General features: G+C 36.2%; 2 protein-coding genes across 5 annotated transcripts in view; both read left to right on the plus strand.

The window, feature by feature from the left end:
* LOC127934275 (rho family-interacting cell polarization regulator 1) overlaps positions 1-25,522 on the plus strand; it is a 299,157-nt gene that overhangs the window by 226,727 nt on the left and 46,908 nt on the right. The window contains exon 1 of one of the 3 annotated variants that reach the window (XM_052531548.1): positions 10,430-10,695. The exons of 1 other annotated variant lie outside the window; for it this stretch is intronic. The gene's annotated coding sequence lies outside the window, so the exon portion shown is untranslated. Of the gene's footprint in view, positions 1-10,429; positions 10,696-22,267; positions 22,743-25,522 lie in introns of those variants that run through there. One more of the 3 variants, XM_052531547.1, reaches the window with a different exon arrangement.
* LOC127934283 (C-factor-like) lies at positions 6,028-9,571 on the plus strand. 2 transcript variants are annotated; one of them, XM_052531560.1, is made up of 7 exons: positions 6,028-6,173; positions 6,288-6,470; positions 7,102-7,156; positions 7,535-7,722; positions 8,494-8,658; positions 8,783-8,893; positions 8,995-9,571. In XM_052531560.1, the coding sequence occupies exons 2-7, from the start codon at positions 6,321-6,323 to the stop codon at positions 9,106-9,108; spliced, it is 783 nt and encodes a 260-aa protein (XP_052387520.1). In that variant the 5' UTR covers positions 6,028-6,173; positions 6,288-6,320; the 3' UTR covers positions 9,109-9,571. The 2 variants fall into 2 exon arrangements, with proteins under 2 accessions (XP_052387520.1, XP_052387521.1); XM_052531561.1 differs by having other exon boundaries at positions 6,046-6,160.

The raw sequence follows: 25,522 nt of genomic DNA on the forward strand, positions 1-25,522 counted from the left end.
ATTAGTACAGTTCCTGGTATGATTCTGAGAAGAACTAACATTGATGTTTGAAAAATGTTAGAAACAAGGAAACGTAAAATGTATAAGCATTTCAGTGTACTGTTAACAACTTATAGAGAAACTGTTAACTTAGCCCATCTGTGTACAAAACATTTGCTCACTAAATTTCCCCCTTCTTTCCCCCCATCTTTTTCTTTTTAGTGTATTTGAGCCACTGGTCTAAATAAAGCTTCTCTTTCTAGAGTTTTTCTCTTGCTGTGTGTCCAGTCTCTGCTCTGCACACCCTCTCTCCGCGGGCATCTGTCCAGCTCGGATGGTGATGGAAAGCAGAAGAATGGAGGAATGTGGAAGGAGATGATCATCCTGGTTGCTCATTGCAACGGTCAGTACTTTGATCTACTCTGCATTTGGTCTAGACCCAACAATTTCCTGGAATATAGCGGAGAAATGAAGTTTACACGTGTCTCTCTTTCACATAGGTATCAGTGACTCAGCTGACCCATAAGGTACTTGGAAAAGGTTGGTGTTTTGGACAATCCTGTTTGGTTCCTGCAACACATTTCAACTCTTCCACATTTGTTTTTAATTGAGAAAATGAAGTTCCTGGAGAATTTTCAAATGTCTGTCTGACACCTGACCATGTTCTCCCCTCTGGCTCATCCATGCGCTCATACCCAAAGTATTTAACCTGTCAAACCAGATGTTTGTTAGATAAGAACCTGCTGAGACTTAAGGTCTGTTAAGTAACTTTTCACCTGAGAAACAGAAACTTGAGAAGCATTTTTCTCTAATGGCTCACTGTAATTTTACATTAAGGACAGAGGTAAAGTAGATGGGAGCGTTTGCTCCTATTAACCTGGTGTTTACAGTTTAAAAAGGTGAATGGGACTGGTATTCTCACCAACAGAGTATTAGTTTTAGGATGCTTGAGAATGTGAGCTATTCAAGAGAGGTCTGGTTTGTACAAGCTGATAAGATATGTAATACTCCCACCTCTGCTATACACTTGGCCTTGTACATTCAGGATAAAATGGGGTGAAGCTCACTTGAAATATGAGAAATTGTTGTCATCATGAGCTGAATTTTTTTTTTTTTTTTGAGGAAGGGGGCTTATCGTTCGGTAACAGAAATGATGTGATACACGATTTACTAATTTTCTGTAATCTGACAGAGAATGGCTCACAGTTCTTGATCTCAAACGAAGCAGACTCCCTCTGGACACATTTCACTGCAAGAATATGAAGATTTGCTAGCAATTTTAAGCCAGACGTAACCATTTGGTAGAGATAAGTGACTTTGTGACAAAATGAAAAGCCCTTAACAGTACAGGTCTTAGTATTGAAAATGTGCCTCATACCTCAGTCATGTCAGTAGAATGAGCAAACATTCCGATCTTACCTGTCTGGAATCGCAACTATTTTTCATTCTCTGAATACACACTAAATTATTCATCTCAGGTGTTTACATCTCTATTGTACCATAAGGTCTACTTCAGAGTGTTATGAAACAAAATGACCATTCAAATCACAAAGCACCAGTGATGTTGATGTAAACATGTAAAACCAAATTAAATTACTGTTTTAAATGAAAGAGTCAGTGTACAACTGTTTTCAAGATTGATAATAATAAATGTTTCTTGAGCACCAAATCAGTCTATTAGGATGATTTCTGAAGGATCTTGAAGACTGGAGTTACGTCTGCTGAAATTTCAGGTTGTCATCACAGGAATGAAATTAGACCATTATTAACCACAGTATTGCTCCTTTTACTGTATTTTGAAGAAATAAATGTAGCTTTGGTGATTGTAAGATACATTTTAATCATTTTACCAACTCAAACTTTGATTAAGTGATGCACCAATACAAAAAAGGGCTCTAATTTGCAACTAAAATGGTTGCAAATGCAAATGCAAATGCAAAACTTTTAATTTAACTTCATTTTCAAAGTTCAAAAGTGAGAAGGTGTAGAGTGAACAACTGACTATTATGAAAAAAGTAAAAAGATTCATCAAACATCCTCAAACTTGATTTAATACTCGAATCAGACTCATTCAGTGAACCGTAAATCACTTTTCACTTATGTCTGATCAAAAAATGGTATTCTAAAAAACAACAAATATTTTACAAGAGAATATGCTTGTTCATTGTTTTGCATAGTACGGTCTAATTGTAGTGTTGTAGTGTCAATGTTGAGTCATGTTCCTTGACATTCAATTATAATGTCGGTAAAGTTTTTTGCATGAAGAAAATAAACAACAACTACTTTTTGATTCTCAATCTGAAATGCTCAGTATGTTTATGCAAGGTGTGTGAGATGTCAAAACCATAATCAACACTATATGACTTTTCTTATTCCAAACAGGAAGAAATATTCTTATAAAAAACAGTGACACACTGACACACAGCATCAAATGTCAACTAAACTACTTCTGAACAGCTATTTTTATCGAGCAATTCTATGCTGACAAAGTGTGTCACTGTTTTCTCATGGCATTTTCGTGTTTTATTAGTGGTTTTATTTAATGTTTGTTGACTCTTTATTTTTAAATTAGGATACTTTTCGCTATCTCTGCGATATAATATTTATGCAAGTTCTTAATTTCAGAGTTTGTCTCTGAATAAAAGAAGGAAATCAAAAAGTATGAGGGGAGGAAATCCCCTGCAACTCACACAAAACTAATCTTTTAGTGAGTGATTCTTTTCTATACCCACTTAATAAACCTTTGTGCTTTATGCAGTAAGTCTTTTGAATAAAATGTAGGACCGCAGTGTTGTAGGGCAGGCGAATGTATAAAGTATCTATTTGATGTTATGTGAATGTTTTGTATTGTCATTGTTGTATGTAAAGTGAGACCAAAGACCAACTGGAATGCTTCTGTGGGTTTCTGAGGTGTGTGTGCATTTATGTGTAAAGAATGCTGCCAGACTGGCCGGTGCACTCTGCTTTGAGGACTCTACATTCCCCTGGCTCTCCCACATCCCTCAGCAGGTTACCAGACCCAAGCTGCCAGTCGTCAGCCTCTCAGCTGCCTACCCAGCATTCCACAGGCTTAAGCTTAAAGAAAAGAAGAATTCCTGGCATGGTATGATTGGCCTCTAGCTTGAGGCTAATGCGCTCTGCTGTAACACAACTTATAAGAACAGACCAAGCGACAGAGAAACACTTGATCGCTGACTGATCGTGACATGGCAAACTTGTGGATTGGTTAGACATGATGTTCTTTGCCAGACACAACTGACTAGAAACCTCTCCCCCTCTGTTTTTGAATTAGATGCCTGGCTTTTTGGTCAGTATCCCATTGCCATCTTCGCAGACTGGCATCGTTTAAGGCAGTGTGATGGAGGTAGATGAATACTGGCCTCCCATCTGAAACCTGAGAGCTCAAGCTGGAATGTGAGACGTCACCTGGTCACCATGGTTACATGTCTGTATCAGCTGCTCTTTGTCCTAGTTTGAGAGGACAGGCTGTGTTCTTTTCTGTGTGTGAACAGGTATGAGAGGAAGTCTGGGACAGTTATAGTCTGTTTTGTGTCTCGTTTGTGTTTGTGTGTGATAAGATCAATGTGTGAATGTACAGATGACACTGAACATGGAAAAAAAAAACTTTGTATATTTTAATGAGCATTTAAAAAAAAAAAACATACTTTTAATTTAGTGTGTAGAATTTTAAAGGAAAATTGTTAATTCAGACAAGATTTTTTTTAACACTTTTTTTTTTAACCCTTGGTGACATAAGTAATTAAGTTCTGCCACCTAGCGGCCAAAATATCTCATTTTGCGTGCTTCTGGATTTTTCCCGCCATTCTGTGATTTGAATGTCCTGTCAGTCAACATTATTATATAGGAGTCTTAATTCTGCTTTGATTTCTTTCAAAAAAGTTTGAAAGTATTTTTTTTTTTTTAATTATCAAATGGCACAAACATTACTACAATGTTTTCTTTCTTTTCGTTTTTGTCGTAAAAGTGCTTTATCTAAAAATAATAAAAACTTAATTCAAGATATTTTCTTCTGAAAACTTATTGTATCATCCTACACAATATTGTCTTTTCAAATGCATTTATATTATTTTAAGGATGCTTACACATTTTTACTGTAAGGCAAAAAAAAAAAAAAGCATATCACATTAATTAAAATAAAGGTTCTTTATCAGTATTTATGGTTCCATGAAAAACCATTTACTTTCATGGAATCTTTGAAAAAATAAATAAATAAAACTGTTTACTTTTAAGAGTGCAGTGTTATTACACAGATGAAACCTGCATGTTCTTGAAATATATGTTAGTTGTTAGTCTAAGAAGAAAAGGCCTTTGTAAAGTCAGGGAGGGAAGCATTAAGTGGTGGCACTTGTTAGACATTTACTGAGCATATTACCCCCTTATCTGAAAATAATGTTCAAAGTGTAGAACTGGATTTGAGTTGGTTCACCAGTTTTCTGAATCACCCGAATCTCAAGTGCAAATCTTTGAAGAAAAAGACTAAGAGGAAAACCATTAAAAATTGCTTACACGTTTATCTTCATTCCCTTCACCATAAAGGTTTGTTTTGGTTTAGTTGTACTACTGAAGTACATTAGTGGCATGTCTATCCTATGCCGTATATCAAGATCTCATCTACATTTCTGACATTTTGCATCACGTTTCATTTGTAACAAGTCATTGTGACACCGAAACTATAGTCCTGATTCCGCAGCTCTGCTTTAGATAAAGGGTGCATTGTGACACATTTTTTTTGCATGTCTGTAAGATAAACAAGTCATGTAAAAGCTCCTGTTTCTGCTATTATCTCAGAAGAACCAGTATTTGACAACAATTGATACACCAGCTTAAATTAACATTCTAATAAGCAGTTATTTACAACACTGATTAGTCTTAAGATCTGTTGTTACTGATTGTATCACACATAATTTCTCAGAAGTATTTCACAAACTGTATATCACTCAATATCTATATCTGTATTATACAAATTTTATATCACTCTGAATCTATATCTGTATTATACAAACTTTATATCGCTGCAAAGCTGATGGAAGTCAACCTGAAGAACAAAGGCCAGATGGATCCAGGATGCAAAAGCAGGAAAAAAAATTGGCAAAGTGTGACAAAATTATAATTGGAAAATCATCACCAAGGTGAGCATATTAAGATAACATTCAGTCAGTGGGTAAACACCATTCATATTGTTTACATAGAAGTGTTTTGAAAAGCTCGGTTATGCTCACCAAGGCTGCAGTTATTTTATATAAAATAATTTTTTTTAAATGTAATCTATTCCTGTGATGGCAAAGCTGACTACTTTTCAGAAGCCACTACTGTGTCAGTGTCACATGGTCTTTCCGAAATTATTCTAATATGCTGATTTGGTGCCCAAGAAATATTATAATAAATACTGATTATACTTTTGAACAGTTTTTATTAAGAATATAATGTTTAATAAATTGTGTTGTATAATTACATAAAAATATATCATATAAAATATAATATATTTTTCTTACGCCATTATTAATTTCCCTAAACTGGTTTAAGCATAAAGCATGATGCAAAATTTGGTTTAATTCATTCTTAAAATTGTAACACTTATTACGATTTTTTTTTAATTATTATTATTTCAACATTTTATTTATCTTGTGTTAGAGTTATTTATTCTGAAAGTGACTGGGATCACAAGCATCAAAGACAGTCGCTCGGCACAAGCATTAGTATACCGCAGTGATTACACAACATTTTTTGTCTTTCAGCATTCACTTAACATGTATTTCCACATCAGTCTGTGGTTATGTTTGTGGCTTCTTCTTTTTTTAACTATACTGTCACTGCTGTCAGATTAGGCCATTACATCAGACAATAATATAATAACAAGATCTGTATATTTAAGGATCTAAAACTATATAAGTATCTGAGTTCAAGTATTTTGTTGTTGGCCATGTATTACAGTCAAACTTAAGCATGAGAGAAAATCAAGAAAATCCTGTTCCTGATTTAAATCAGTGTATACATGGTAATAGAGTGACATTGAGAAGACATCTGAGTTGTTACTCATTGATCTCAGCTTCATACTGCATGTCTCATTCGTAAGCTTCTTTGGATTAAAACACTTTCTAAATGAGTAGATGTACATGTAGGAAGAAGGCAGCTTTGTGTCCTGGGAGGGACTAACTGAAGCGTAAGCAATTGCGGTAAACATTCACAGACCTTTAAAGAGTTAATAGACTTATTACTCCATAACACTGATTACTCCCACATTTCCAATACATGCACACTAACATACATGTACATGCCTTCCATTGTAGACTGATTGCAGGTCACAGACGAGCCTCTGACTGATGATGGCATCTAGAATATGTGACAGTGTTCTGGTGACTGGATCAAACCGTGGAATTGGACTTGAGTTGGTTCGCCAGTTGGTTGATTCACCCTCGCCTCCAGTTCAGATCTTTGCTGGTTGTAGAGAGCCAAATGGACCAAGATCACAGGTACGGAGCCATGCTAACACTGTATAGAAAAACTGGTTTACATGTGTGCAACTGGTAAGTTCATTTATAAATATACCACTGTTAATAATATAATATGTTAACTAATTTGAATTCATTTCTACAACTTTAATTATTAAACGCAATTAAATTGTATAATTAATTTACCAAATAATACAATTATGTTAATTAATACAACATGAAATGTTAAAGATTCATTTATATTAATAAGTAAAAGTACTATTCATTGTTACGGTGGTGTCTAATATGGTGTCTAAAAAAATAATGTTAATGAATCTTATTTTAAAGTGTTCCTGAAATTATAAAAGCTATATGTTTTCACTGTTGTCATTGCCATTTATCATAAAGGTTTTGTTTTTTAATCCGGTGAATTCCAATGTACTAGGTGCTGAAATTGTTTGAACTTTGTACTATCTGTACTATTCCAGTTTTACAAAGACAACGTAGATGAGTCATTGTGGCACTGAAACTTGTTGGGCAACTTTGCTGTTTGTGTGCGGCATTTCAATGGTGAATTGTGACACGTAACGTGTCTCTAGGATGTGTCATTTTATGAAGAAGTTGTGTATTTCTAGAACATCCTGGAAAGTACTTCCAACTGCTTGTCTTCTAGGATCTCCAGGAACTAGCTCAGAAGCACCACGATGTGATCACGGTTGTCCAACTTGGTAGGAGATTAATAATAAAATAATGAATGTTGTTGTAACTTTGTGCTTGAGCCATGATTCTGGATTAAAAGATCAGTTCACCAAAACATTTATATTTGCTGAAAATGTAGGCCTACTTCATCCATCCAAGATGTAGATTGGTTTGTTTCTTCATCAGAACATATTTTGATAAATTTAGCAAAACACCATTTGCTCAGATTATTGTGATATTTTTTTATCCGCTGTTTAGCATCCTTTCACTAGACGATCCATTTATGAGCAAGTGATGTAATGCTAAATTAATTTTGTTCTGATGAATACACAAGCTCAAATTTCCAAATTTTGGATGAACTTCTCTTTTAATATAGTATAATGTTGGTTTACCTAATTTCTCAATAGACACGACTAGTCCTACTAGTATCGCAGAGGCCTCAAAACTGGTGGAAGCCAAGCTGAAGGGCAAAGGCCTGAATCTGATCATCAACAATGCTGGTGTGAACATCCCAGGATCTCTAGCAGAGACGGGAAAACAGGAGATGGTGGACGTGTACACAACCAATGTTGTAGGACCCATGCTCATCGCAAAGGTTGACTGTGTGGCTTATTATTTTTGTCTTGTTTTTCATTATTAATATCTAAGGGTACTTTCACACAAGCACTTTTGGTGTGCACCCGGGTTCGACTGACGTCAGAGTTCGGTTGGTTTGGATGATGTGAATGCTGTCTTTCGAAATCGGGTGTGCACCCGCGAATCACACCCGAGTCCACTTAGGGTGCATTCACACTTGGTTCACTTGCCTGGTCTGAACCTGAGTTCGATTGCTCCCCCCTCCCCCTGCCCCCACCTGACTGTGTTCATATTTTAATATTTGGATCCGAATATTTGAGGTTTGCTTGCGTCTGCCACCTGGAGGTGATCGAAAAACGATGGCTTCATATTTGAGGACTAGAGCGGCACAATTGGTTCGGACCAGGCAAGCGAAGCAAGTGTGAAAGCACACAAAAAAATATATGTGACTTAAGATATTAAGTATTATTCTTTAAAAAATGGAGCATGCTCAAAACAAGAAAAACACCTGTCAGTCAGAAAAGAAAGATAATCTTGTTTTCCCTTTTAATAAAGACTTTTGTTCTTTTTCTTTGCCCACTGATAATTTTTTTCACCCCCAAAGCATAAAATCAACTAATTTGAATGTATTATTAATATTATTATTATTATTATTTTCCAGAAAACAAGACTTGTTATCTTAAAGATTGTTTGGTTTGGGAATGTCTAGATATTTGTAGTGGAAAACAAGGCAAACATTTTCTTGTGTAACATTTTCCCTTGACGGTAAATGACGTTATTTCATTTTCAGGATTTCCATCCCCTCCTGTGCAAGGCTGCAGCTCAGTTTCCTCATCAAACAAGCATGTCTTGCAGTAGGTCAGCTATTATCAATGTTTCCACACTGCTGTCATCCATCACCAGATGCCCTGAGAATTTCTCTGTGTCTCCAATGTACCCCTATCGGGTCAGCAAGGTACCAGGAGCCCTTTTACTGTAATCCATGGACAACAAAACATAAAATTTATTCAAGTATAGGCTTTATTTTACTAATAAATCCCTATTAAAACTACTACATCTGGACTGTTTCTTTACTTCAGGCAGCACTGAACATGTTAACTTGCTGCTTGGCAGAAGATTTTAAAAAAGATGGCATTCTAGTTATGTCTCTCCATCCAGGATGGGTCCAGACAGAAATGGGAGGCCCAGAGGTAATACAAAGTGCTTGTTACAAATGTGTTTTTACATTCATCTCAGTGGTTTACTTTCTTTGGCAGCCTCATATTTGTAATTTTTCTCGTGGCACCCTCAGGCTCCCCTGACGACACTTACGAGCATCAGCAGTATGTTGAAAGTCATCACAAGCCTCACCGAGAAAGAGAGTGGAACTCTTTTAGATTGGGAAGGCAAAAAGATCCCCTGGTGATTACGGAACTCATCTTGTGTGTTGTGTTCACATCTTAAGTTTGACATGTACTTCCACTTTTTTGTCTGTCTGCGGTTTGTCTGAGAAAAATGTTTCTAACAGCCATTCTAGTATAAGACATGGTATTTATTTACAGGTTCACGAACTTGTAATACATCAATGAAAAATATGCCATCATAATAGTGTAATGCATGTAAGAAAGATCTCATTTAAAAGCATGAAAACAGTTTTCTTTTGTCTTGAATTTTCCCCTAACTGATGTTTGTATTGCAGTCTTTACAAATTAAATATTAGCAATTGTAAAAAAAATTAGCTGTGACACAATCGGAGAATGGATAAGTAAAACAAGGAAGATTAGGAAAATGTAAAAGAGAAAGCCAAAAGAAACAAAGCCAACCACAACATGCCCTTCTTCAAATGTGATTTCCAGAAAGGACAATTAAATCATGTACACTAACAATTATTTGGTGAATAACGCGATCTTCAATCATCCAAAATTACATGGGTACAGTACGCCCTCTAGTGTTTAATTAATATATCCATTTTAATGCAGTGGTTTTCAACCCTTTATCTGTAGTTATTTTTTATTATTAAGGTTATGTTAATATAACTCAGTAATCTAAAAATTTTTTAGATTAAATTGGGCCCCCCGTTGAGAACCACTTTGGTTAAGTAACTCACATACATAACTTAATATCTGCTTATGTCTCATCAGTACAGTTTGGAGATGCAGGAGTTAAAGATATAAATAAATGTTTTAATTTTTATATATATATATATATATATATATATATATATATATATATATATATATATATATATATATATATATATATATATAAAACTCTAATAGGCTATTAAATGACAGGTTCCAGTGCGACAACCTGCCCATTATGTTTTTTAAGTTAAGGGCTGAAGTGTAAACTTTTTTTTATTTTTTTTTATTTTTTTGAGATCCTCCTTAACATCACATAAAGTTTAACAATATTAAGTTTTGATATTTCTTCTTCACATTTTATATTTGCAAAACTGTAATCTAAAAACGTCTTCAAATTCAACAACAAAAAAAAAACAATAGGCTACATCAATAATTAATTATAAGATAAATATTATGATGTTTAAACTTACACTACTAAGATAGCTGGCAGTACTCTAACTGTGTTTGACACTAATGGGATTTGTTTAAAGGTGACCTAATCAATCAGTCCGACAAAAGAATCAATCAGACGAGGTTCCAGATCTCTATTTGCTCGGGAGCGAGCGAAGCGCGTGATTGACTGACATTGGTCTGGCCGTATTGTTATGCTGAGGAGAGAACTGACTGTTGGTTTTTCATTAACTATCAGCTGCCTCATAGCGATACTCCCGTAGTCCTGTGAAAACAAGGACAGGAGGGTTTATCTTTACCCTGTCAGCTTTGAAACTAAAAGAGATGGACATACGCAGACGCCTGTGTTCAGTGCGCGTACACGTTTCACGCGCTGCTAGTTCAGATTAAACACCCTTCAACTAGTTTACGTCACGTTTATGTTTAGTTCTTCACACGGGATTTAACGTTAGTCGCTTGGACATACCAGTAATCCTCAGGTAGGAACCACATAGTGGATATTTATCGCTTTGTTAGAGAAAATGTTTGTTTTTGAGAGAGTACATTTTTATAATTATGGCAGGTTTGGGGTATGTCAGTATAACAACAATAACAAATGAATTTTTGATTATTTCTTGGAAACATTTACTCGTTTTGACATGAGGCAGATGTGGGACTTCATTTCCCATCATTAATCATGAGTCCGTTGGAGAGGAGTTTTGTGCCAGTCTGGAATATATTCCCGATATTCCCACTTTACGCCCTGATTCAAACAGAGGTTTTCATGGATACCGAGAGTTTGTTTCCTTCTAGTAATGATGATCTGATTGTTTGAGAGGAGAAATCATAAAGAAACCTTTGTGGTTAGTGGCAAGTGCATATCGCGGGTTCTAGACTATGACTGGATGATTGTTTGCGCAATAATTCTTCAAATAATTTTCTCACTGGTGGTGGGTTGACCACCAGTCAGTAAATTGACCCTCTGTCATGTTTTACAATTTATAATATTAATAAGTCAACCTGAATGGCTTATAAATGGGTGTTCTTCACCTATGGGCATGTTGGCCCTCTGAATGCTCTTAAAATATTTTTTTCCACACTATTTTAATGTGTTTTCGTGCTAACAATTTGTCGTGACATTTGTAATAATTCAAATAAAATTTAAATGTCCAAAAATAAATACAATTAAAATCAAATGTTTTCGCTTTTGTTTAGCTAAGGCTAATTTCATGGGTAGCCCTTTATGTATCGTAAATACACATAATTAAGTATTTTTAACTGTTGATTTCCTGCATAATTTGTCAAAATTAAGGCATAATTGGAAACAACAAGCAATACAAATATTTGTAAACAAGTAGGCCTACAGTGGTACAATGGGGTGGAACAAGTGCTATATATATATACACACAATAAATATTGAAATGGTTGATATTGTTGTTTATTTAACTGTTCTTGTTTTGATCATAAACTTCAAACACATAATTAATATTTTTAGCATTTACAGTTTATTCATATTCATCGGATTTCATTGAGTTTAATAAAATTATTGGTCTAGGACAAGGATAAATCAATAAAATCTATACATAAAAGGCATTCGAAAAGAAGCCAAAAATAAATAATAAAGACAGTAAAATGTTTCACATATTGCATTGCCTCCATGAGCATTTAGTACCTTGACAGAAAGGGAAATAGCTGCAGCTGATGTGCCATGTTACACTATGTTACACTCTTATCACTTCTGAAAGAATTTTACATTCCAGAACAAGCTTTCATGCTTCTGTTCTGTTTTGGCTCAGTTCTTCTTCGAGGGATTGAGAATTGTATTTAGTTGACCCCATTTATAGAACAGATTGTTAACAATTAAATATAACAACTATTTACTGAAATCTGAAATGTAGTCATTAACAACGCAACATAAACTTCAGCTCTTCCCCTCTGAATCTACAGAATGACTCTCATTGGTTTTCACAGTCGGCTTATACGAAATCACAGCGAGTAAAAGACAAGTACATTACATGCAGTGTAAACAAATCAAACTAAACATGTCTTCATGTAATTTTTGCAATCACCGGTCAAAGTATTAACAGAATAAATGGCCACAAATACATTCATTTGGTTTAATGTTTAAAGGATTAAGTTGACTCATCGCGAGAAAAACGAAAGGAAAGCAGTTTTTTCTCTCTGTTGATCAAGCAAACCAGAAACAAGTGCTTTTGCCCTGGGGAGTAGCTTTTTATATTTCATGGTTATCTACACACATACACATTCACTCTATCTGTAACCACACAAAGGCACAAGAGCTGTTTTTCTGTACCCTGGTGTTTTAGATAGCACTTTGTCAATGCTGCAGTATTTTACGTACTACATTAAACTATGTGTCCTTCATTTACTGTAGAGCCCCATGCTAGTGTTGCGTGTCAGTGTTTTTGGCAGCTGTTTGCACAGGTCTTCTCTTTGACCTCAGTCTAGTAGTGGTCAGCAGAAAACAAATAGCCACTAAAGGGAAAAAAACAGGGACATATTACATGTATGGCTTGAGCCGTGTTTTACTCTCTGAAGCTAAAGTACTGATTTTGTTCTTTCAGTTTGTCTTTCTCACGGTTTCTAGTTTCCTCCTCTATGTTGACTGCCACACATGTGCTTACTTTTTATCTCTATTACAGTCCCACAGATCCCACTGACTCACACTTTAAAGCAATAGTTCACTCATTATATAATGTTGTCTTGTGAGCTTTTAAAGAGTCTTTATAAATAGTAAAACACATCTTAAAAGCACCATAAGAGTAGTCACAATGGATTTCAGTTCTTCTAAGAGCGTACATTTTTAAGAGTTAAAATGCGGAACAAATCTGAGAAAATTATCAAATCCGTTTTTCTTTTGTTTTGTTCCAGCAACATGATTTGTTTCTAGAATACAAAAACTGATTAAGGGCAGGTATTTAGATGCAATATGAATCAGTAAGTAAAATGAATGCTGAAAGGGCGGCCCAGCGGACGTAAAGGAATTGTTCACCCAAAACAAATGTCTCACTTCTCACTTGCACATTTTAAACCCCCATGTTTCTAGAATTTAAACTGGATTACATAACATTCAAGAATGGAAAGCATAAATGATGTATTTCTGATAGTCAAGAGTTGGCAAAACAAGCAAATAATAATAAGGCAATTTAATTACATTTGATTAAAATTCGTTCTCTCACAGACACATAATCAGTTGTAAGGAAAGTTTGCAGGAAATTCCCCATTGTGTGGGTGAGATAGAGAGATGGCTATCGATGGTTACAGGAGGAAGCGTATATTGGTACAGATGTGCAGGGTGGTGAGGTCCCGCTAGCCTGTGATGCGCTTCTTCCTTCCTTATAAACTGCCAAACACACTCACAGAAGCTGGTTAGCATGTTATGAGACACATTGCAAGCTTAAATGTTGCTCATTTATGTACTCATGAACAGACACTTTAAATTATACATGAGCAGTTAACCTGTAAATCAAGCAGGAGTGATTGTAGACATCATTTCGAGAACATTTTTGGTCTAAAGATTCCAAACTCTAAATTATAAAACACTCTTTGCTAGTTCAAATATCTCATGTCATCATTTGTTTTTGCCCCTGAATCTTGTTCTTTTTATGCTCTAATGCACTTGCATGTCTGACTTTGATAGGAGACATATGAAACAGAATAGAGCTTTGCCTTTGAGTGGTATGTGCAGTACAATGACAGGAAACGTTTGGTCATTTTTCCCTCTGCCCTGTTCTGTTTTTAAATGTCTGTGTTGGCCTAATACTTCCTGATAAAAGGGCAGCTTGGACAATGAAGAAACAGAGCCGCTTGATTCCATTTCATTACGGTGATGACAATATAATCATTTCTGGAGTGATTATTTGACCAGAAATAAGAGGTGCTTTTTATATTAGATTGGATCAAAAATAAAATATGCACATGATGTGGCAAAATATGAGAAAACATGTGTGACATGTTTTAGTCTTTTTTTATATTCACAAATATTGTTCAAAGTTTGAGGTCAGCAACAGTAAGATTTTTAAAGGAATTTTATTCAGCAAGAATACAATAAATTTATCAAAAGTGACAGTACAAAAAATTTATAATGTATACAAAATATTTATCTTTTAAATAAAGGCTGTTCTTTTGAACTTTTTTTATTCATCAAAGAATACTGGGACAAAATCTATCGCAGTTTTTACAAAAATATTAAGCAGCAAAGCAGTCTTCAGCACATTTACGCTGATAATTCAAATCGGCTTATTAAAATATTTTCTTGAACAGCAAAATCAGCCTGATTTCAGAATGATTTCTGACGGATCATGTGAAGGCTGAAATAATGACTGCTGGAAATTCAGCTTTGTCATCACAATAAATAACATTTTAAAAGATATTAAAATAAAAATAAAAAGTTATTTTAAATAGTAATGATGGCAATATTAATTTGAAATATGTCATATTTGAGTTTTTTCTGTATTTATGGTCAGCCTTGGTGAGCATAAGAGATTTCTTTTATAAACATTCAATGTTCAGTGTTGCATGATGTTACAAATAAATTCAATGGAATCAGTATGAGCTATTTGTTTTTATATGCTATTTGTTAGCAGTTTGTAAATATGTTCTTGTCCCGCCGGGAGGCCTAATGGAACCAGCCTCTCTCTGTTCATGGTTTATAAGGGTGATAACAGTATCAGGCAGTACTTCCCATTGAACATGTCATACCTCGTGTATATAGTCCAGTGGAGGGCAGTGTAGGATCAAGAATCTTAAGTCTGACTTAATTTAAGTGTAGTTGCTGCTATTGTAGGAATGGGTCATAAACCTCATATTTGTCATATGATTCTATGCCTGTGTGTGTGTGTGTGTGTGTGTGTTTTCCATGCATGTTGTTCTTCAACACTAGAGACTATGTTCACATAGTGTTCACATTATGTACTCATTAATGCAGTTTCTCCCTCAGTCAGATGAAAGCAATTGCAATGTTACATAACACATCATGTTGTGTCCTAGACAAGCTCATATGTTTACATGTGTGATGTAAGTGGAAAGAGAAACAATCAAGAGACAAAGCATCTCTAGTAAAATGAAAACAACTACAACAACACAACACCTGCCAACACGTCTGATCACAATGGAGGCTTTGTGGAAGGGAAGTGAGACATTCTGTTGTGGGGAGAGAAAGATAACATTCATCTCCTCCCGCCTGAAGGGAAACCTCCCTATCCATTCTCTAAACAGCTCTTCCTCTGGTTTCTGGGATGCTGGAGCTTACCACAACATCTCGTGCCAAAGGCAGGGGAGACACCATGGACACATATTGATTATATTACATTATATTATAATAGGAGAAACAATAATAATAGGACATAACATTAATTGGGGTCCAGGAAAAACTAAACATTTCCCCAGAATGTATATAATTTCTATGCAGATGCAATGATTGCATTTTCAAGGGCAGAAGATATTTGTTTACTTTTTATTTATTTATTTATTAATGTATTTTTCTTCTTAAGTAAAAATAAGATTCAAGTTATGTACTGAATCATAGTCTGATCACATACCAGTTTTACAATTCAACAGAAATAAAAGCCAAGTAAAGCTGGCGGTTGAAATGTACACTGCAATGAAGAAGAGACCTGGTGCATCTATGGTTTGTTTTGGCAGCTTCTTTCATACATGGCTATGAGGGCAGACAGAGAAATGACAAACATAGGCTTTATAGAGCTTTGCAGTTCACAGAGAATAGGAAACACCTCAGCACTAGGAAACGGTCCCGAAATAAGGAAAAAACAAATGGATTCTTTGTGTAGCCTTCCTTGTTTACAGCTCTTGACTTTGCAGAACTGCATTATTTGGAGTTATTTTTGGTGCCTGGCTGATAGGACACTTGTCATGTGACTGGTGAGCAGCAGACAGAAGCTGCTCCACATGCAGAGGGTGAAAAAGTTGAAATCTCACTTTTGGGGATATGTTGGCTGCAGGAATGAAATTAATTTCCTTATGTTTTCACACAGACCATGCATAAGAAGATGCAACAGAGCAACACACATTTGTTAATTGCTCCAGGTTTTGTGACATTAAAAAATTATTTGAAAATGCAGCATTAGGGAGCAAAATATCAAACAATGTGGCACCTGCAAACAAATGACTCTACAGTTCTGCTCTCAGAAGTAACTTTAAAACTCAAGTATGATATTTTTTATATTATTTAAAGATACTCATACATTTTTAATTGTGACTTAAGTGTCTAGATAGCTTCTGTTCCCACTGCTGTCTTTGCATATTAAATTTGGAATAGTAGAAAATATTTAGCATCAAAAATTTTACACACTTCGAGCTTTAATTTGCCCCAGGGAAGAGTTAAAGACATCAGGTTTTAATTTTTAAACAGAATATAAAGGGGAGCTCTCTTGTGCTTCATTCTCTCCCCTTCTTGGTTTCTTTTTCTCTTTCTTGCTCTTCAGAATGAATTCAGCCAAGTGGGTCAGCTCATTGCCAGCCATGTTCTTGCATCCCAAATGCGGACTTTGCTTTCACTCATCACTTTCTCTTTCACTTCTACTTTCACTGGTCCCTATCCTCCCCCCTCTCCTTCTCTTTTTTTATTACCTTCACTTTTCTCAGGATAACAGACACTCAGCAGTTTCTCATTACAATAGGAGCATTAAAATGAGCCTGAGTGAGAACCCTTTTTTGTTGGAGCTTAATTACCAGGCCTGGATCTGGAAATTGGCTGTAATCCACACATCCACCACTTGACACTCTCTGTGTCTGAAGTTTCCTCATTAAAACCAAACTGTGTCTAGGAGGGTACAAAATGTGAAATGAGCTATATTTAGTTTACCAAGATATACGTTTCTTTCTAGTCTCTTAAAGGGTTAGTTCAGCTTAAAATGAAAATTAAGCCATACATTCCTCACCCTGAAGTCATCCTAGGTGTATATGGCTTTCTTCGTTCAGACGAAATTCAGTTATTAAAAAAATTGTTTTTGATCTTTCAAGCCGTTTGATGCAACTTAGCGGGTGTTGCATTCGATCGGTTCATGAGAAGTTGAATAAAAAGCTCATCCATTAAAGAAAAGTGTCTCACACTGCTCCAGGGGGCTGAACAAAGCCCTCCTGGAGCGAATCGATGCGTCTTTGTAAGACAATTATCCATATTCAAAACGTAATTATCACTATTATCACTAGCTTGCGCTCACAGTTGTACATCAAGCATTTCCGGGGGGAATGACGTATGACGTCGGCATTGCGCATGCACTTTTTTTTCAGAGGATGAGCTTTTTATTAAACTTCTCATGGACTGATGGACTGCAAAACCAGCTAAGTTGCCTCAAACAGCTTGAGTTTTAAAATAACTCCAACTGAATTTGTCTGAAAGAAGAAAGTTAAATGCACCTAGGAGGACTTCAGGGTGAGTAATTCATGGCTTAATTAAAATTTTGGTCTGAAGGGTTAGCCTTTAAGTGTTTATGTGCTCACTACGCCCTCACAGGCCAGGTCACATGAGATGCCATCACTCATGCTTCTTCTCCATCTGATGAGCAGAGCACACAGGGGAAAGGACCAATCAGTATATTATTGTGACCCGGTCGGCAGGTCCCACCCTGCTTTAATCTACAAGGAATTTACGCTGGAAAGACAGATTAACTGGGCTGAAGGGTCAAAGATTCACCCCCTGGGTGTTACAAGCTATTGGTGCATAAAGAAGATCTGTAAAGTTGCAAAGAGTAAAGTCTCAAATCCAAAGAGATATTCTTTATCAAAGTTAAGAGTCAATCCCCCCCCCCCCCCCCCCCCCCCAAATGGCTCAGGATGAGGATTGTTTCCTGGGAGAGTAGCCTACAATGCCGGTGTCTGTTTCTTTAAAGTAGGGCAATTCCAACTTTGAAAGGACAGTCTGGCGCTTCTGACTCACAGTCTGTAAGTACACTTACATATTTAAACAATTTGACACTGATGATTCAAACGCGAGTTTTGAGCAGTGTGGAAGAGCGCTTGTAGTGTTGTTTCTCTGATCACAAATGCAGACATGGGATTTATGTTTACGCGGCGCGATATACAACGCAACACGTAAAAAGACAGTATAAGTCATTACTATCAGAAATTATATCCCCACTGGATGCAACAAATGCCTCGTTTGTAATGGGTTTCATTGGTTTTGTCTCGTTTAGCCGGGCACTCAGCATCACAGTATGTTAATGGGTGTAACATTTTTGTCACACGCTTGAGGAATTCATCCAATTGCAACGCATTGGATAGCTGGCCAATCAGAGCACACCTTGCTTTTCAAATTGATGAGCTTTGTAAAAAGCGTTTCAGAAAGGCAGGGAATAGAGGAGCAACAATAATGTACAGTAGGTGGAAAATAATGTGTTTTTTTTTTACCTTAAAACCACATAAGCACTTTTCATTACACCAAATACACAAAATAATGTTCTTTTTAGCAAAGTCATATGACTCTTTTAATTAAATGAGTTCTACCAGTCAAAAGTTAATTTATTTATTTTTTATGTTTTTGAATGAAGTCTCAAATACTGTAAAAAATGATATCACTGTCACAGGAATTCATTATTATTTATGATTGTTTATATATTTAATTTCCATTTAGATAAAAATAAATTAAATACAACTGATATAAGAGAAATTTTTTTATCTAAGAACAATTTTTATGCAGCTTGGTTTTAATAAATATTTTTTATTTAGTTTTGAAAACTGATATGGTACATGAATAAGTCCAGGTTTCATGTCTTAAGTGCTCTTAATTAGAATTGAATAGTCTTAATGACTAGCTGCACTATAGCGGCATACTTACTGGTTTGCCTGTTCTTAAGTATCACTCAATAGACAATGTACAAGCTATGCCCTAGAGAATGGAGTAACAAAACACCCATCCCATTATGCCAATACATTTACATTTACTTCATATCCATTTCAGTAATAGTATTTTCTGCTCTTTTGCAATATTATCATTTCCACTTGTGCAATATCGCAGTGCTTACACTGTTGAATCTTCTTACATGTGCCCATGTATGCATACTGACTAAACAAACAGACTCATATGGCCCCTAAATTAGAGCTTTGGAGATGCCCGACCCAGTTAGACCTTCTAACGCCTCTTTTTTATTTTATCACACAATTCCCATCTGAATTTTTCTTCTGGCAATCAAACATATTTCTATTTTATTGACTAAGAGAGTTAGTGTGAAGCTCAATATGCGGCCATGGTTGCAATGTGTAATATATTTGCATGTGCATGCACGATATGAAATGCCAGAGTAGCAGATGGAGTGAACAGGTGGCATGTAATGTGTGTGGGTTAGTACCCAGTTCTCTTTCTTTTGCATGGGTCAGCATGTTATGGTGGGTGAGTGGGTGGGCTTTCTATAAGGGTGGCTGACAAATGCTAAAAGGCTTCCCGAGACGGCTAAACGGAAAGTTCTCTGCCCTTCGTATGACTCTGACTCCCAAAAACTCTTCAGAAATGACTAGCATTTCACTTCTGAACAGTGAAAGTTAGGAACTGAGAAAACATCAGAGGACTGGAGCTCGGTTTGGAAAGAAAGGAGTAATAAATAGATAAACAAGTTATCAGATATTTAAAGCCTTTTGTGCTGTAATCCATTCTTTGCTTTTTATAATTCTTTTAGAATTATTTGGATTGCTGTAGTGCTTAAAAACAAAACCCATGTCGCAAGCTGAAAAAAAAAAGAAAGAGAGGAATGAAGGACAGAAAGTGATGAACAAACACTACCCCCTCCTTAAACTGTGAAAATTCCCACAGGGAGTCTGAGAAGCAGGTTGCACGCACTGGGGTTCAGGGGTCAATGAGCATGGAGATGGGATTGGGAAGAGGCTTCGTGTGATTGACAGCCCGACAGTAGCAACTTTGGGCTCCTCTGACCCTAGAAAACTTGTAAAAAGAGGGAAATGTGTCAAACCATAAAGAGTGGGGAGGGGTAAAACATCAAATTTAGTAAATAAATAAATTTAGACCTGTCATCTACCAATATACATTAAGTATGTGAAGCCTGACAAATAATATAACAGAATCCTTTAGTCAAAATCTAAAAAACAACATTTTTTTTTTTGGCTTTTATGGCTCATACATTATGATAATATGGAGCTCATATAAGGAGATAAAAAGCACCTTAATTGCAGTCAGAGGCCAAAACCAAGCAAAAATATTCAATTTGTTGCAGTTGCTAATATATATAATATAATATATATAATATATTTAAACAAATCTGATAAATAATTTAAAAAATCGAGATCTTTATAACAATATAGCGGACTACTAGTTTTATGATAAAAGCCCTGTAGTTTTATTTTGGGGCAAAACATGGAATGCAATAAAATACAATGATAAAAAATTCTCAAAAGTCTGATGTACTTTATTTTTATCTAATTTTTCTAAAAAATAAATTTGCATCAGTCCAGTAAGCGCTCTTGTTGAAATATTGCTAACAAAATAACAGTTATCCATATGTTTACTTTATAAAAATCATTAAAGATTTTTCAGCAAAAAGACACGTCAACCACAACCTGAAGTAAAACATTTTTAGGATTATACTAAAACGATCGATCAAAATACAGAAAGCACATAGTAGACTGTGTACAACAAGTGTTTCAGTTCAGTTGTGATCAAGGCTTTGGTGTATCAAATACACTAGGCTTTATAGGGTTAAAATCTGTTTGATGAGGGTCCTGCGTGTCTTGCACATGGCCTGGATTTCGCACAACACCCTGCAGCCTAATTGCATAATTTAGGTGCTATGCTTTAGCCCTAGGCGGTGGATACTTTGTAGTGCTCTTGTCCGGGCTAAACTGCAGTGGGGTGATTTGGAGTGGGGGGTGGGCTACAGTGATTTAGGGAAGTGAATTCAGAATTTAGATAGATAATGGCTAGCTGGGTTTGAATAAGGGGGAAACAGGGAGGGGTAAAAGGGCCTGTCTTTTGCTGGAAGGTGGCCATGTCAAGCCTCTCTTCAAACACATGACATCTCCTTCGGTTATCGTCAGCTGAACTGATGAAAGCCTATGAGACCAGTCACATCTCCTCTTTAGCTACAATGTATCACACATGCTCATACAGTCCAAATTTTAAACTGTTACTTTTATGCTTGTTGCATTTAAAGGCACAGGAGTATCCTGAAGTCACTGAGGTAGGCTCTTTTGACTTACACCACTAAGAACACCTTAGCAACAGCTTAACAATCATCCTAACATTGTTGTGGTGACTGTTGCACAGAGAAGTGATAGCATTAGTTTTAATTCTAGTAACACAGTAAAGAGGTTTGCGTCATATTAACATGCTAGTGGTTTAAACTTTGCCCTAAAATGTTCAAAAAATGTCCTTCCTAAGTATTTCTCTTCTAGAATAGTCTGAGTTTCTCATACTCTGCTCCTACAACGTTTCTATCTATAGTCTAGTGTTATAATTGCCATGCAGCCTCTTTAGCCTATAATTTAACTTGTAGCTGCACTCCTCATCAGGAGCCTATATGCACTATACAAACATGTTATTTATATAAACATGTTCTAAAATGTATTTTTATTTGGTGATAGTAAAGTATTCCTTCATTCACAAATTTTTTATTCTCTTTATTCTCTAGACTTATGTACCGCCACAGCCCCATCAATAAATCAACCCGAAAACCAAAATCCTGTTCTTTCTTTTTAATTCATATTATACTAGATTTTATTTAGCATTATTACTCATATAATTAAAATACTAATTATTACTAATTAATATCTTATTTAAAAACAGTCAATGCTGTGGCTTAAAAAGAGACTTCTCCAAATGTCTTCTCATATATGGAAATATATCATATATAACTCATTAGTCATATCTACTTTTAATAGTGCATCTCTATGTCATGGCATATGGTTAAATACACTTATAAGTGTTTATTTTAGCAGCATGTTTTGAGAGGGAACAACAGAGAGTAGGAGCCTGATGCCAGTTTTGTTGCTGGCAGGGTGAGGGGCGTAATTCACATCTTTGGGTTTCACGGAGAGAGGCCAGGAAAAGCTCAAATCTTTGTCCCGCCCCTTCTCCCTTCCCCCTCTTCGATTTGGAACGAGGCTCCTGTATAAAGTGTATTTATAAGTGCATAAGTGCGTGTGTGCAGTTGACTAGACTGTAGACGAGGCTTCACATATCCCCTGCGTGATATTTTTCAAATGCTTCAACACATTCTTATTCCCGTCATTAAATAAGTTGCCTCGATACTCCACTCTGGCAGGCCGGGTGTGAAGTGGACACGCCGGGGACGGACGTCTTTTCATTTGCATGCGTTTCGTCCACACCCCTTAACGAGATAACGACAGGACCAAGCCTGCAGCCTTGCCGTCAGAGGGAGAAAGTGACACGGCTCGCCGTGTGTGTGCAGTGAACCGAGGATACACTGAGGATTTATTTTGTACGTCTTGCGCGAGAAACGTAACCTTCCTCGTGCCATCCATTACGTTGAAACTATCAGCGCGCGGATTGAAAGACTCGGATTTGGATTTAAACGTCGATGATACCAGCCCTGACAATCATGTATGTAGTCATGTATGTTTCATCTTTCTAACGACGTTTTTGTGAATGTTTATGGACATGTAACGAGTACATTGGGCGCTTATTTAAGCCTCACATTTACTTAAAAAATTATCAAACGGAAATATACAATATGTAGGAAAGTATAATGCCAACACCAAACAGTCTGTGCCAATGTATTTTGAGCTAGCTGGTAAAACCGAGTGCATGCCTTGTAATCTGTGAATGTTTGTAGGTTTCAGTTATTTTGCAAATGAATGTGCAGACAGTGTGATAGACATTCTCATAACATGGCATGGAGGAGACTGGGAGTGAGCTCTGATGACAAAGAAAGCTTTGTTTGGCATATGTGTGTAAAAGATGTAACCTCGGATATTAATAGTCAGGAATTACATAGCGGAAAAGACCTCGTCGGGCACTTAGTGTTATTGCTTTGAAGGCTTTCCTTTCTCTCTACACGTCCTTGCTTCAGCCTCTCAGTTGAGAAGAGAATATCCCGTGAAGCTAATCCTGCACAAACTAATCCCTCTCATTTTTTTTTCTCCATATGCAAGATAGGGAATGCTGGCTCTAATAACCCACTTTTGTTTCTTTGGAGTACATGTTTCTATTTCCCGGTTTAATAGGTTGATTGATGCATGTAAACAACTTTTGAGCAATGCACACTGCCTCATTTAGTTTGTTGTGGAATGGGAGAGGTGCACCATGATGTGTGCTGTCAGTTCTTCACATGGGAGGGGGAGAACATAGAAGCCCAACTGGGATCATTTTAGATGGCCTAAAACAGTGGTACCCTTTTGTCGCTTGATGTTTATGATTATAAGTGTTTATGTATGTTACAATATTCCCTCTTGTACTTATGCTTTGTTAAACAGAATTACCTTTGCTAAATGCTCAGGTTAAGTTACTTTTTGGATTACAATTAAATGTGATCTAAAGCAAGCCTCAAAATAGTTTCTCATACTAGGCCTATAATGTTGATGCTTATCACTTTTAGCATTTCAAATGACTAATTGTATTTTATTATTTTATATTTTATGAATGCATACTGGGCATTTATCAGATCTTGTCCATAGCATGAAAATAATTATGGCATATCAGTATTGGGCAAAATCCTAATATATGTGAATCCATAATTTTAAGTCATCAGTGGCCCAATTTTAAGTTTAGCTCCCTAAATGGACCCTGGTTTATCAAACCTATTGTCCCCTGTCCTCTCCACATGAGACGGAAAACAGAAGAGCCAAAGTGTCCTCATTCTTTTGACGTGGCTATGTCTTGACTTCCAGTTCTTTGTGTGCTATTTATGAACTTGCACGTGAGATTTGCTGTGAATCTTGTGACTCTCCTAACTGTGAGGCTGTGTTGCTATACCCGCAGCCGTACTTTCTGTGAACAGTGTGGGAACACTCCTTTAGGAAATCTCAGAGCCTTGTGGGCAGCACGACAGGCCACACAGTCTGTCCATTGTGCAGACCTGGATGGACATGAAGGGGCCTAATTTAGCTTATGATCTGATCAAGCAGTGCGAGGAAAGTGATAAGTAAAAGTGTGCGTTGTAGGTCGGAGTGTCGTGGTTGACAGCTTCATGGTTTTTAACAGTCTGTAAATCAAAGTTAATGTCACATTTAGAGATGTTTAGTGCATATTTTCTGTCTAATATTTTCTTTATTTGCTTAGATGGTGCATTTATCCATTGCTTTCATAATCTTCTTTTTTAGCTACATCATATTTGGTTATCCAAACAGTGTGCCAGATGTTTACTGTTGTTCCAAGTCTTGTTTAAGTAACATATTTACATTCAGCCAAACAGAGTTCTCTCTTTACTAAGAGAGAAAGGCAATGAACATGTAGTTTTTCCTTCCACATTCTCTCTATAACTGCTTATTTTCTTTTTCATTCTGTTTCCTCACAAAGACATGCACGTCCTCCTCCCAGAGGAAAGACAGTCTGCCCGGACTGACCAATCTTAAAATAGGCACGCCTTGAGGAAGGAACAGTTGACTGTTTACTGGTTTGAGAAGAAGAAAAAAACTACAGTAACGTTCATGCTTTTGGCTTGAAATGAAATCTGTGTTACCTTACTTGCTCTTCAAGATTTGGCAGCACATAATTGGGTGTTTATTTACAATTTTGTTTTGCGGGATACTATTTCTTAGAAATGGATGTTAGCTGCCAGCATCTCTTTAGCCTTTTATCTTCTACAGTGCTTTCTCTTCCTCTTCTGGAAAGCAGATCGGCCAGACAACCACTAGTTTCAGAGCCTGAGGAAGCCAGCGCATCGTGAAATGAGTGTCTGGATCTGTGTGGGAGGTTACAAATTATTCCTCCAGTCTTTTGCACATGGATGTGTGCTCTTCACTGGTATTGTTGCAGCTGCCTGAAGGCTGGATGCTTCTTTTGCAAAAACACACTTTTTCCATTGTTCTTCCTAACCAGCTAATCTGGCAGTGGTTAGTTTGTGTATTTAAGCACGTAAATATATCATTATTTGTTTTACTTCAGAAAAGTTGTAAATAAAACATAGCTATCGGTAACTAACTAACTATAGTGTGTTTTACAAGAATTTTTTTTTTTTTTTCGTTTTTCATGTGCAAAAATTAATGTTAAATTCATTGAGTTAGTTACTTGCCTTTTTGTAATTTTTTTTTTATTGCAATTATTATATGAAATTCAAATTGTTTCACAAACAAAAAATTTTTTTCAGTGTAATAATGCACACTGTCCTCCTTGTTTAGACACACATCACATCACACAAGTCCTCCTATAGTTTGTATGGCTTG

Source organism: Carassius gibelio, chromosome A18, assembly GCF_023724105.1.
Source record: "Carassius gibelio isolate Cgi1373 ecotype wild population from Czech Republic chromosome A18, carGib1.2-hapl.c, whole genome shotgun sequence".
NCBI lineage: Eukaryota > Metazoa > Chordata > Actinopteri > Cypriniformes > Cyprinidae > Carassius > Carassius gibelio.